Below are 12,613 nucleotides of genomic sequence, written 5' to 3' on the forward strand. Positions count from 1 at the left end.
AAGGGAGGGTGCCCTTGGCTCACCAAAACCTCCGCCTGGGCTGCCCTGACCCTTGCTGCCCTCTTGGTAAGGCATGTCCAGCCCCCTGAAGGCCTGGCTTCTCTGCCCAAGCCGGGCCTAAGTGGACCTCGGGGGCTTTTCCTTGTGAGCAGCTGAAAAAAAGGAGTTTTCCCTTGCGGCTTGGCTCTTGGTGTGCCCGAGCAGGGACGTGGCCCCAGCCACAGGGACCCTTGTTCCGAGTGCCCTAAGAAAAACCAAGCCAGAGGGTGGTGGCTGTGTGTGTTGAGGAACAAGTGTGAGAGCTGAAACTCTTTTTTTACTTTTTCAAAAGAGGAAAAAAAACCCAAAACCTCCTTTGCTGCCGGACAGGACGCGCAGGGTGTGCGCAGCCGCCCGCTCCGGGAGCAAACCCGCGCTGCAGGGAAGGCCGCGCAGGGGCTGTGCTCGGCCGCCGCCGTCCCCGGGGCCTTTCCCCGCCCGCGGGGTGCCGAGGGGCTGCTCCCCCGCCCGCGGCGGTACCGGCCCCCGCGGGGCGGCGGCACGTGGCAGCGGGCTCCCCCAGCCCCGCGCTGCGCACGCGCGCCCCGCCCCGGACTGCACTTCCCAGCGGCCCCCGCGCTCATGGCGGCCGCCCGCCTCCTTCCCGGCAGCCCCCGCGCCCGCGCCGTCTCTTCCGCCTCTGCCGCGGTGCCGGGCTCCGTGCGGCGGCACCGGGCCGCACCGCGGCCGGGCCCCGCTCCGGCTCCGCTATGGCGTCGTGCGCCGACATCCTCCGCAGCGAGTTCCCCGACCTGGACGGCGAGGTCTTCGCTTACGTGACGGGTGAGCGGTGCCCGCCTCCCCCGCGGCTCGGCCTCCCGCCTCGCCGCATGTCGCGACACCTCCCCGCCATCGCGACAGGCGGCCGGGGAGTGGCGGGGGAGCGGGCGGGTGGGTGCGTGCGTGCCACCTGTTGGCCGCATCGCGACACGCGGCCGCCCGTCGCGACAGCGCGCGCGCGAGCGGAGGGGTGTGCAGCGCCGGCGCCGTGTGCCCGCAGGGATCCTGCACGGCAGCGCGGCCGACTTCGAGTCGGTGGACGAGCTGGTGGAGGCGGTGGGGGAGCTGCTGCGGGAGGTGTCGCAGGACGCCAAGGACGACGGCGCCATCCGGGAGATCTGCCAGCGCCTCTTCAACACCCTGCAGCTGTAAGGGTCGCCCCCGCCCCGGCCCCCGCCCGCCCTCGCACCCTCCTCACCCTCCTCCTCCTCCTCCTCTCTTGCAGGGACGAGGGCCGGGCCCAGCGCTGCAGCCAGGTGCTGCTGGACGCCCCCATCCAGCTCTCCCAGATCACCGATGGATATGGTGAGCGGCACCCCCAGAGACCCCCAGCCACGCGTCGTGTGTCCCCCCCGCAGCTCCTGTCCCGCTGTCGGGGTGCCGGCAGCAAGGACGGGCTCAGGGCGCTGAGCGTGCGCTCATCTGACCTTGGGGGAGCAGTTCCCCCCGCCCCCGCATGCCTTGGGCTCCCCCTTGCAGGCGCACCCCTCTTTCTCTTCCTGCTGCTGAGCTCTCGCCAGCAGCACCCGGCTGCCCGCAGGGCAAGCTGGGGTGGAAGGAGAGGAGCCGGCCTTTGGTCCCCTCGTCCCGTTGGAGAGGGGACAGTCCTGCCTGGTTGTGGGCAGCCGCTACAGCAGCGCTTGGCGGAGCCTTCCTGGAGCGTGTGGTCACCAACCCAACTGTCTCGTTGCAGCAGATGCCAGCGTGGATCTGCTGCCGGGGCTGTTGCTGAAGAGAGGCCAGACCTCGGTAAGTGGGGGGCTGCGCCCTCGCTCGTAAGCCAGCAGACCTGGTGGGAGCAGCTAACGTGCGGGGCTGCAGGTGCCCTGCCCTGCGCTGCTCCAGTCACCTCGCCCTCGGAGAGCAGCCGGGACAGGCAGTCACCCTGGTTAGGGGCACAGTTGCGGGGGTTGCTGCTCCTCCTCGTCGGGTTCACTGTAATTTGGGAAACTCTTGACCTTGGCGTGGTAAAGAGGCTTATTAATTTAACAAGATCTATTTTACTCTAACTTCCTAATGAGCTTCAAAGCGTGGTTGATGCAGTGGTGGTGCTCAGAGTGCAGCTTCTCTGACTTTCATGAGGGTCTTTGGCTTCTACAGCGAGGCCTTTGATTGAGAAAATAGGTTGTACCGGGATGACATCGTGCCATACTCAATGAGAGATAAAATCCTGGCTAATGGTTAGATGTTGGATGTTACAGATGAGGAGTTAGCAGGGAGCAGCTGTTTTCCAGAGAGCTTTAGAAATGGCTGTGGGTTGTCGTGGTTTGAGAAGTAAGATCAGGAGTGGAGTCGTTCGGAAGCAGTTATGCTCCATGACCTGAGGAAATCGGAACATCTTTGGGGATGAAACGCGTGGCTGCTCAGGAGTGACCCGGCTTGTTCTCTGTGTTGGATGTGCCAACATTTGAGTACGGGTGAGGTGTGGTTGTGCGTCTGCAAAGCAAAGACGGCGGTAGCTGTGCAGGGGGTCAGTCTCTCTACCAGGCTGGTCTCTTGTAGAGCTCTCGCTTCCTGGGGTAATGTGTTGAGAACGAGAACCCCTCGCTTGGAGGCTGAGACCTGACATGATCCCCGCGTGGCTGAATGGGAGTCTTAAGTGAAAGCTGGCAGCTGTTGCTGGTTTTGGCACTGGAGTTGTTTCTGCTGGGTTCGCTTTCTGGCTCTTGTGTCTGCAGCTCAAAAAGGATCTTCAGAAAAATTGGAGACGATTCAGAGAAGGTCTTGGGAGGCCTCTCAAGTTCTGGAGGACATGTCTACTGGGAGATTGAGGGAGCTTGGTATAGTTTACAGAGTGACTCAATCTGTCTGTAGGTACGGGGTCACAGCTCCCGTAACAAGATGCTTTTCAGTCTAGCATGCAGGTCTGTAACGTGCTCTGGTGGCTGCAGAGTTGCCTAGAAATATCTAGGAGTGTTCTTGGTCAGCCACAAATATTTGACTTGACATGGGAATAAGCTGGAGTGGGCTGAAAGCCTGGCTAAGACCAGAGGCCAGGTTAAAACGCTTGGCTCCTTCTTGCCTTCAGGTTTAATTAAATGCTTTTTGTTTCTGTCTTGATTGATCCACCGCGTAAGCTGAGTTTGTTCCAAACTGGCTAAAGTTTAACGTGCCTCATGGTCTAGGACGAGGGTGGGTGTCGGGTGTAGCGGAGGAGGCACTGGGGTAGCAGGTTGGTGCTTTTTAAGTGACTTGGCTGACCCAGGTCCCTGGAAGTAGAGAAACTGGCCGTACATTAGGGTCAGCCAAACCCTTTGCCTTGCTGAGGCAGAACCGTTGTGTATGAACAGTTGATTTAGGACTTCATTCCTGAAGTGACTTCCTGGCCTGATTAGCTTCCTCAAAATGCGCTGAATCTGTCCCAGTTCCCTTGTCCTACCTCCCTCCTGCCCTCCTTCCCTTCCTTCCAGGCATGAGGGGTCGATTGATCTCTTTTCTCATGGAGCTGGGCTTTTGGGGCTTTTGCTGAAGATGCTCTCTCTTCTTTAAACTTTCTGCTTTGTGCCTCAGATGGTGAATGCGAAGAAACTGGAGAAGGCGGAAGCCAGGCTGAAAGCCAAGCAGGACAAGAGGATGGAGCGGGATTCCCTGAAGTCATCTGGTCCTCTGTGAGTATGGAGGGTGCCTCGAACATCACCATCCCGCTCTGCTGAGTGTTGCTGGGATCTGGCTGTACCAGAGCTTTCCTGTTGAGCCCCCTTCTCTGTCTTCTGCAGGGTCCTTGAGGAGGCCTCGGCCAGCCAAGCTGCCAGCAAGAAGGAGACTCGCATGGAGTCATCAGGCAAGAACAAGTCGTATGATGTGCGCATCGAGAACTTCGACGTGTCCTTCGGTGAGCGGTGAGTGCAGGTGGGGAGGTGGGACAGATCTTGGCTGGGCTTTGGACTATGGGTCATTGAGACTGGATTGGAGAGTGGTTGGGAAATGACAGGGGGCGTGGGAAGGCTCGGGAAGCAAGGTGGGCACCTGACCCTGTTGGCTTTGGGCAGGAGAAGTCTGTGATGGTTGTTTGGCCCCAGCACAGCCTGAAATATGCTGGGGGCAGGTGGCTGCCGGTTATCTCCCTCTCCGTGGGGCAGTCTGACCAGGTACCTGCCTGTTCTCTTGCTTTAGTGTGCTGCTGGCGGGAGCAGACCTGAACCTGGCGTTTGGACGGCGCTACGGGCTGGTGGGCAGGAACGGGCTGGGGAAGACCACGCTGCTGAAGATGATCGCCAGCCGGAGCCTGCGCATCCCCTCGCACATCAGCATCCTCCACGTGGAGCAGGAGGTGGCGGGGGATGAGACGCCGGCGCTGCAGAGTGTGCTGGAGTGTGACACCACTCGTGAGAGTCTGCTGCGGGAGGAGAGGGATCTGACGGCTAAGATTAATGCCGGCAGGTGAGACGTTGCCGCTGGGTTTCCGACCTTTCTATGGCTTCTTGACCGCGAGGTCTCGTTTTGAGGTCTCTCCTTTCAAATGGAGGGCTCCAGCAGGGCTGGGCTGCATCTTGCCCACCTTAGTCCTGCTTGGGGAGACCAGTCTCCCCCAGCACTCAAACCCTGACCCCCATCAGTCCCACACGCTCCTCTTTGTCCTGCCCCAGGGGAGAAGGGACAGAAGGTGCCAGGCTATCGGAGATCTACGCGAAGCTGGAGGAGATTGAGGCAGACAAGGCCCCAGCGAGGTGAGACAGCCCTGTGGGCCCTGCTGGCTGTTGGCATGGGCAGTGGTTTGGGACATGGGGCGTGGAAGGGTGATGCTGTGGCCCTGGGATCCAGCATGTGGGGACCGGGGGCTCTCCCTACTGCTCTTCTTCTGTCACAGCTCTGCGGGTTTAGGAGTAGTCGAGCTTCCCCCCAAAGCTAGAGGGATTTTTTTTTTTTTCCCCCCGCGAATGGCTTGTATTGTGGCTGCTGCTCCTCTTGGACCTCCCCAGGTTCCTGGTGTCTGGGGAATGTTTCTGGGATGTTGGTGGTAGTGACTCTCTTCCTTGCCAAAGAGCTGAAAGCTTCTTGTGAATCTCCTGGGAATTCGCGTGGACGCTGTGCCCTGCTGGGCTGCATTTCCCAGCCGAGCGCTGCTCTTGCACATGCAGTGAAGTTTTCCTGTGCCAGAACAGCGTTAAACCATGCAGCAGAGTCCCCACAGTGACTGTGGGTCGGAGGCCTCAGACTGTGCTCTGCTGTTGGATGCTGTAGCTGGGTTCCAGTTCTCTCCCCTTTTCCCCAGGGCATCCGTCATTCTCGCTGGGCTGGGCTTTAATGCAAAGATGCAACAACAGACAACCAAGTAAGTCTCCAGATTCTGGGCATCGAGAAAGAAATGGGTCTGGGGAGATGCTGCTGCTAGTGAGTCCCCAGGCGCTGCAGTGGCTGTAAGGGAGGGCAACCCTGTGGGAGAGTGAGGGTCCATTCCTGCCCATTCGATGTGGTCTCCAGCCCTGGGAGTGCCAAGCCACCTGCCTGCTGGACCATGGATCTTGTGCTGCGCCCAAGATCTCTGCAGGGACACGCCGTCTCTGGGTGACAGCAGAGCTGAAAGGGCCGCGGGGGAGCAGGGAGCCTGGCAGGCAGGCAAACAGGGAGCTGTTCTGCGTTAAACAGTAACCCCTCTCTGAAACCTCTTCTCTCCTCAGAGAGTTTTCCGGAGGCTGGAGAATGAGACTGGCCTTAGCCAGAGCCCTGTTTGCCAGGTTGGTGTCCAGGCCTTCATGCCATGGGGTTAAGCCTCCTTGCTGTCCGTGCTGCGAGGTGCCGGGTGCTGCCTGGGGGTCCTCTCGACTCAGACTCTCGGGGTGGGGAGCGTTGGAGGCATCGCAGCTCTGTGTGTGTGGTGAAACGCACTCTGCGCTGACCCTGTGCTCTTTTTCCTTCTGATACCCATGTCTTGTTTTTCCTAGGCCAGATCTCCTTTTGCTGGATGGTAAGTCGATACTGCGAGTCCCCTCCGACACTGCCGCTGGGCCTGCCTGTGCCCTTGCTGGGGTTGGGAACGCGCCGTGGCCTTTAGCTGCCTGCTCAAAATAGCCCTGCGTGACAGGGCCGGTGCTGGCAGGGCTGTCGGTGCTCCCCTGGCACGGCGGGCAGAGCTGGCGGTGGCGCGGGGAAGTCTCCTTGGGCAGCCGCTTTCACTGCGCTCAGCAGAGCTCTGCCCTCTGTCCCAGCCGGGTGGTCTGCGTGTCACCGTGCCCCCAGCAGTCCCTTTCCCTCCCCTGTCCCTGTGATGGGCCCTGGCTGCCAGCACACTCTGGGGGGAGTCCCTTCACCGCAGGGGGTGACCCCGGCACTAGGCTGGTTCCCTGGGAAGGTGCCCACCTTGGGTGGGGGGTCTGGGCAAGGCGCTGCTGCTGGGCACTGGGGTCCGGGTACCAGTATGGAGTGGGGGGAGCGTCCCTGGCTGAGCCTTGGCCCTGTACCCACCCGCCTCAGCACACCCCACACGTGTGAGTCCCCTGAGGTGTGGGGGCAGGTCCCCATGCAGGGTCTTTTCCTCCGCAATGCTGATCACTAGCCTTTCCTGCGTAAAAAAAGCGTAATCCAGCCATTCTCATCCCTCCTGACCTCCGTGCCTCTTTCCCTTCCCTCAGAGCCAACAAACATGCTGGACGTGAGGGCCATTTTGTGGCTTGAGACCTACCTGCAGGTAGGGGGTGGTGGGAGACCCTGGGACGGAGCGAGGGTGAGGGATGGAGATGTCCTCCAGGCTGGTGTCTCACCTTGCTGGGTGGTGGGACCAAGCCCTGCACTCTGGCTTGACGATGCTCAGGCCTCCCTCTTGTTGTCTCCTCCAGACCTGGCAGTCGACCATCCTCGTGGTGTCCCACGACAGGAACTTCCTGAACGCGGTGGCCACGGACATCATCCACCTGCACTCGCAGCGGCTGGACATGTACCGCGGGGACTTTGAGAACTTCATGAAGATCAAGGAGGAGCGGCTGAAGAACCAGCAGCGAGAGTACGAAGCCCAGCAGCAGTACCGTGAGCACATCCAGGTACTGGGAGAAGCCAGTAGTGCTGGGGCACTCTTCTCCCAGCCTCGTCCCTTTCTCCATGCTTCTAGACCCATGGATGTGGCTCTGTTGTTGCAGGAGGTTTGGCAGCAGAGTGGGGTGGCTGGGGCTGAAGGGGACCTGGGGCTCTCTGATGCTTTTCTCTCTTGTAGGTTTTCATTGACCGCTTTCGCTACAACGCCAACCGGGCATCCCAAGTGCAGAGCAAGCTCAAGTTGTTGGAGAAGCTGTGAGTGCCTGTCCGGCTCCTCTCTAGAGGTGGGGAGGGACAGTGCTCATGGGAAGAAGCAGAGGTTCCCAGGGTGCCTGGGAGATACGGGGGTGGTTTGGGTGCTCTCTCTCTGGTCCAGAGGCTTTGGCTAGGATGGGAACAGACCCCCAGTGCAAGGCACCTTGGTTATGTGTCTCCTCTTCTTGCAGGCCAGAGCTGAAACCTGTGGACAAGGAGTCCGAGGTGATTATGAAGTAAGTGTCCCCTAAGCCCGTGCTTGGGGGGCGCCTGGCTCCCTTTCTGACATGAGCCTGGGTCCTCCGGCTGGGACAACCACCCCTTCCTGCGGGCCAGCCTTACTCTGACAGGGAGCCCAGACAGGCCCCCGCGTTCAGGCTGGGTTCCCTCCTGGGGGAAGGCTGCAGATCCGTGTCCCCTTCTTGTGGCCATCCTTCCCAGAGGCCCTGCATAGTAGGGACCCCCCCTTGCCACCGAGGGGGTTGCAGCAGTTGTCCTGGGAGGCTGGGAACAGGGTCTCTGAAGTTCCTGGCCATCCCTCACCTCTTCCTGCCTTCCTAGGTTCCCCGATGGCTTTGAGAAGTTCTCCCCCCCTATCCTGCAGCTAGACGAAGTAGACTTCTATTATGACCCAAGTCACTACATCTTTCGTTCCCTCTCCGTCTCTGCTGACCTGGAGTCCCGCATCTGTGTGGTATGTGGGATTGCAGAATAATGGTGGCTACAAGGGACCTTGGGAGGTCCCTGCTCAAAGCAGGGCCAGCTTTGATGTTAGGTCAGGTTGCTCAGATCCTTGTCCAGTTGAATTTTGGATGTCTCTAGGGAGGAATATTTCTCCCATTCCTCTGGGTCCCATTGCAGCATTTGATCATCCTCATTTTGAGGAACATTTTTCCTAATACCAGTTAGAATTTGCAGCTTGTGCCTGTTGCCCTTCGTCCTTTCACCAGGCACCTCTGAGAAGAGACTGGGTCCATCTTCTCTGTAACTCCCTGTTAGTGAGCGGACGACAGCAGCATTGTAGTGGGGGCTCCTGCTGCGTTAGATGGGGCAGCAGAGAGATGCTATTTGCTTGCCCATGAGGCTGGGACCAGGTAATCCTTAGGCTAGAGGGGTGGGGAAGGAACGTCTTCTAGCCCTGCTGCCTGTGCTGCTCCTCAGGGATAGAAGTGCAGCTTCCAGGTAGCTGGAGCCACTGGTTGGACTCTCATCCTGCCCCCCTCTGCTGCCTGATCATCCAAGAGAGCTGAAATTCCCTGATCACTGCCCCCTCTCCAAAGTACCTTCCTGGGTTTCACGTTCTCCAATGCTGCTGCTGCTTCTCTAGGTTGGGGAAAACGGAGCTGGCAAGTCGACCATGCTAAAGATCTTAATGGGGGAGCTGGCACCAGTCAGAGGGATCAGACATGCTCACAGGTACCTGGTAGGAAGGGCTGGGGGACTGGGAGGAATGGTGCAGTTGGAGGGCTTCTGGGCTTTTGGAGTGATGGCTGCCCGAGTGATGGGGATGGGTCCTGCACACCCACGCATATGCCCCCCTTCCCATAGCTGCAGCTGCGAGCGCTGTGGTTGTGGGGCCTGGTACCAGCTCCCAGTCTCTCTTCTCATTCTGCAGAAACCTAAAGATCGGTTATTTCAGCCAGCACCACGTGGATCAACTGGACTTGAACATCAGTGCTGTAGAGTTGCTGGCAAGAAAGTTCCCAGGTGAGTTTTGGAGATTCCAGGAGATCTGGGCCATTGAGGTCTCCTTTGCCACGCACAGAGCAGCATCGATTTGTTCCATGGCCCTGGGCAGAAGGCTCTGTCACATCAGTGCTTAAGGGACACCACCTGCTCTGGGTTAACTCCCCAGGTCCAGCACAAGTTCAGGACACCAGCTGGTTGTGCAGGGGTAGCCGGCAGTCTGCAGACCTCAGGCTGGTGCTCCACCGTGGCCGGGTTTTGGGGGCAGATGACCCGCTTTCTTGCTGGGCACAGAACGAGCACCGGCTCCCCCTTTCCCAGCTACCAAAACCTCCGGCTCTCTTCTCCTTTTAACATTACTTAACGTGGTGACAGGGAATTGGGGGCAGCGTCACTTGGAGTCAGTCACCAGCCCTGCAGCCCCTGTCCTGATTGTGTCAGTCAGGTTTTCCCCGCAGCCCCCCTGCTTGGGAGGGAATTGCCTGGAAGCGGCTGCTGAATTCCTCCCCCGCCGTGCTGGTCTGGCACGGGCTGCCCGGCCACGGTGCCCACCGAGGTCATGGCGCCGAGGGCCCTGTGTCACACTGGGTGTGCCATAGCTGTGTTGTGACATGCTCCTGCAGGGAAGACGGAGGAGGAATACCGGCATCAGCTGGGGAGCTACGGCGTCTCGGGGGAGCTGGCTGTGCGTCCCGTGGCCAGCCTGTCTGGAGGTCAGAAGAGTCGCGTGGCCTTTGCCCAGATGACTATGTCCTGGTAATTTTCTCCCAGATGCTGTTAATTTTTGCATGGCTCCATCCCCGGAGCCCCAGGAGGAAGGCGGGCATCCAGGGACTTTCTGCTGCCCTGCGGAAGCCTCATCCTTGGGAGTTTTGTGGGGAGGGAGATTGTCACCTGGGGGGGATTGTGTGGAAGGAGGCAGGTGGCTTTCTCCTGCTTCTTTGGGCTCACAAGGATAAGAGGTGTCCCTGGACCTGGGCAATGCCGATCTTGGGGCCGTTCAAATGCCAGTGGCTGCGGCTTTTCGTGGCCAATGCAGCCTGGTGGAGGTCCCTGCAGTGCGAAGGGATGCGGACCCAGCCCGGGCTGTTCCAGTGCATGCTCAGAGCCGTCTTCTATTCCAGTCCAAACTTCTACATCCTGGATGAGCCGACAAATCACCTGGACATGGAGACCATCGAGGCACTGGCAAAGGCACTGAATAAGTTCCGGGTAAGGCTGCCTCGGTGAGATCTCCCGTTTTTCTAATGCTCCCTGCAGCCTCCAGCTCAGGTTACTCGGTATCTCAGCCAGAGGTGGACAGTCGAATACCAGTGAGGGCTTCAAGTCCAGGACAGGTGTTGGGAAGGGTCAGTCACATTTCTGCCTTAGCCACCCATCCTGGTGGTTTGTTTCACTTGCTGGCTTTGGCTAGGGGTGGCTGAGAGAGGCAATAGCAGACCAGAGAGCACCATGTCCCCCATCTTGGCCAGTCACCTACACTCTGTGACTTCTTGTGTGCTGCGTGTGGTGTTCAGCCCTGCCTTGGGGCCTCTCAGCTCTTCCTTAGGCAGAACTTATGGCTGATCTCCAAAGACTCAGCCTCCAGATACCACTGTGATCAACCTGGTTCTCACTGTTCTACAGTTGCTCAGGTTGGGGCAGTTTTCCTGTAAAAGAAAAGCTCAACTGAGGTTGCTCAGGGCCCGGTCCAGCCACCTTTGACTGTCATTGACTCCACCTGGAATCTCCATCCTTGCCGTTGTCAGAGACCTGGAGAGCCAGTAGCAAACCTTGCACTTGCCTTCCGAGAGGGGAGGATAAATACGTTACTGCTGCCCGTGCCTCTTCCATACGTCATCTGTCTGTCCCCCTGAAGGAAGGATTAGGTCCCTGCCAGTGAAGTACCGTTCAGTTTTCCCTGGAGTGGATGGAAACCTGAAGTCCTGGGCACAGGCTGGACAGGGGCGCAGGATCTCCATGCCACCAGCGCTGGGCCCTGGGTTGTGCTCCGCTAAGTTGCCTTTCCCCCCCCTTGTCTGTTGGCAGGGTGGTGTAGTTCTGGTGTCCCACGACGAGCGCTTCATCCGCCTGGTGTGCCAGGAGCTGTGGGTGTGCGAGAACGCCACCGTGACCCGCATCGAGGGCGGCTTTGACCAGTACAGAGACATCCTGAAGGAGCAGTTCCGGAAGGAGGGTTTCCTATAAGGGAGGCGGGAGCCGGACTGCGCCAGGGGCTGGAGCGCGAAGCTTGGCCGCCTCGGCATCCATCCCAACTGTGCCTGGCAGAGCACCGAGGACGCTGCTGCCCGCATGGACCGTCAGCCATGCCATCAAACTGCCACCTGAACTGCTCTCCCCTCGCGGGGCCGGGCGGAAGGACGGCGAGGGAGCAGGAGCCCGGTGCTGCGTGTGGCCGGAGGCACGCCGGGGGCTCTGCCGCCAGCCGGGGCTGCGCCTGGCGCTGGGCGCACTGGAAGGACTGTGCCTGGAGCTGCTGCTCTGCCGAGAGGAGGGAAGGAGGTGTCGCATCCCGACCCCCCCCATTTAACTCCGTGCTCTGGAGGGCAGGAGAGGAGCTGTTCTCCATGTTTCTTCGCTTCCCCCTCTGCCTTTTTCTTTTTTTTTTCTTTTTTTTTTTTTTTTTTTTTTGCGTTTAACTGGCCGAACACTAGTCAGGCTCCATCACACGCCACCGTCCCCTCTGCTGCCCTGGAGGGAAACGAGAAACGAGGCCTTTGCTGCTACGAGTGACCCCTGCCTCTTCCCCCAGCCCCTGGAAGCCGGGGCTCGCTTGGTCTGTCCTCCCCAGGGGCTTGCGTTTGTAGTGCTGAGGGAGCCAGCGCCTGGCTCTGCCCGGGCCCAGCTCCCCGCTCCTTTCCCCGCGCTGCTGCCGGTACCGCCTCGCCTCGCCGCCTGCCTTTCCTTGCAAACCGGCCCTGGGGTGGGCTGCCCGGGGGTGGGCTGCTCGGCACCCCCCCCTCCCACCTGCACAGAGGTTGCGGTGTAAATAAACCCAGGACGCAGTGGGTGCAGCGCTCTCCTTTCCTTGGGCCGGCTGCGGGGTTTGAGTTTGGGGGGCGCAGAGCACAAGGCTGCTCGGGGGAGATGCTTTCCAGATGGGTCTCGCCAAATTAAATGGCTCCCCCGGGGTGTTGGGGAGGCTGTGCCGGCGTCCCACTGGGGGCCGCCTCGGGGGACACGGAGCAGGGGCGAGCCCGGCGTTGGGTGTCAGCTCCCGGATCCGGTTGTGGTTTGGGGGCTGCGGGAAACCGGGGCTGAGGGTGAGCGGGAGGAGGGGGCAGAGTAGGGGGCCCCTGGCAGCCCGGGGAAGGAGGGGGGTGGCGTGGGGACCCTGCGAGGACCCGGGTGGGGTGCTGGGGCGCGGGTGCCCAGCGGCGGGGGTGTCCCGGTGCCAGCCGGTGCTCCAGGGCTGTGCGGGGCCGGACGCGGGCCGGTGCCGTCGGTGGAGAGGCCAGCCCTGTCCGCGCCCCCCTCCCCCGCCTCCGCGCCGGTAGAGGCGGACCCCCCTACCCCTCCCACCGGGGCGGCCGGCGCGAGGCCCCGCCCCCGCCTTCCCCGCCACCAGGTGGTCCCGCCCCTGCGGCCGGGGCGGCGCTCGAGCCTCGCTCCGACCGGCGGCGGGCACCCACCGCACCGGGCAGGCAGGGCAGGGCAGGGCAGGGCA

The 12,613-nt window shown here is 60.7% G+C and overlaps 1 protein-coding gene across 6 annotated transcripts; it reads left to right on the forward strand.

Annotated features, from left to right (window-relative positions):
* Positions 1 to 685: 685 nt before the first annotated feature.
* On the forward strand, positions 686 to 11,956 carry ABCF3 (ATP binding cassette subfamily F member 3). 6 transcript variants are annotated; one of them, XR_012674663.1, is made up of 22 exons: positions 686 to 822; positions 1,040 to 1,187; positions 1,265 to 1,344; positions 1,733 to 1,788; positions 3,550 to 3,647; positions 3,756 to 3,878; positions 4,153 to 4,419; positions 4,626 to 4,706; positions 5,252 to 5,311; positions 5,658 to 5,714; positions 5,922 to 5,944; positions 6,609 to 6,664; positions 6,813 to 7,013; positions 7,184 to 7,260; positions 7,452 to 7,496; positions 7,822 to 7,954; positions 8,588 to 8,676; positions 8,876 to 8,967; positions 9,570 to 9,702; positions 10,071 to 10,158; positions 10,573 to 10,824; positions 10,975 to 11,061. XR_012674663.1 is itself a non-coding variant. In XM_075157256.1 (21 exons), exons 1-21 carry the CDS (start codon positions 750 to 752, stop codon positions 11,131 to 11,133), a joined length of 2,139 nt encoding a protein of 712 aa, XP_075013357.1. In that variant the 5' UTR covers positions 686 to 749; the 3' UTR covers positions 11,134 to 11,956. The 6 variants fall into 6 exon arrangements, 3 of the variants coding, with proteins under 3 accessions (XP_075013357.1, XP_075013358.1, XP_075013361.1); XM_075157256.1 differs by lacking the exon at positions 10,573 to 10,824 and having other exon boundaries at positions 10,975 to 11,956; XM_075157257.1 differs by lacking the exon at positions 10,573 to 10,824 and having other exon boundaries at positions 1,736 to 1,788; positions 10,975 to 11,956.
* The last annotated feature ends 657 nt before the right edge of the window (positions 11,957 to 12,613 follow it).

The sequence above is a fragment of the Calonectris borealis genome, chromosome 9 (assembly GCF_964195595.1).
Source record: "Calonectris borealis chromosome 9, bCalBor7.hap1.2, whole genome shotgun sequence".
In the NCBI taxonomy this organism is placed as follows: domain Eukaryota; kingdom Metazoa; phylum Chordata; class Aves; order Procellariiformes; family Procellariidae; genus Calonectris; species Calonectris borealis.

What these genes read in the sequence shown, in the direction of transcription:
- ABCF3 (XM_075157256.1), top strand. Translation starts at nt 750, where the DNA reads ATGGCGTCGTGCGCCGACATCCTCCGCAGCGAGTTCCCCGACCTGGAC. An exon ending in GGTCTTCGCTTACGTGACGG is followed by an intron (nt 823 to 1,039) that starts GTGAGCGGTGCC and finishes GTGTGCCCGCAG; the next exon opens with GGATCCTGCACGGCAGCGCG. An exon ending in AGTACCGTGAGCACATCCAG is followed by an intron (nt 7,014 to 7,183) that starts GTACTGGGAGAA and finishes TCTCTCTTGTAG; the next exon opens with GTTTTCATTGACCGCTTTCG.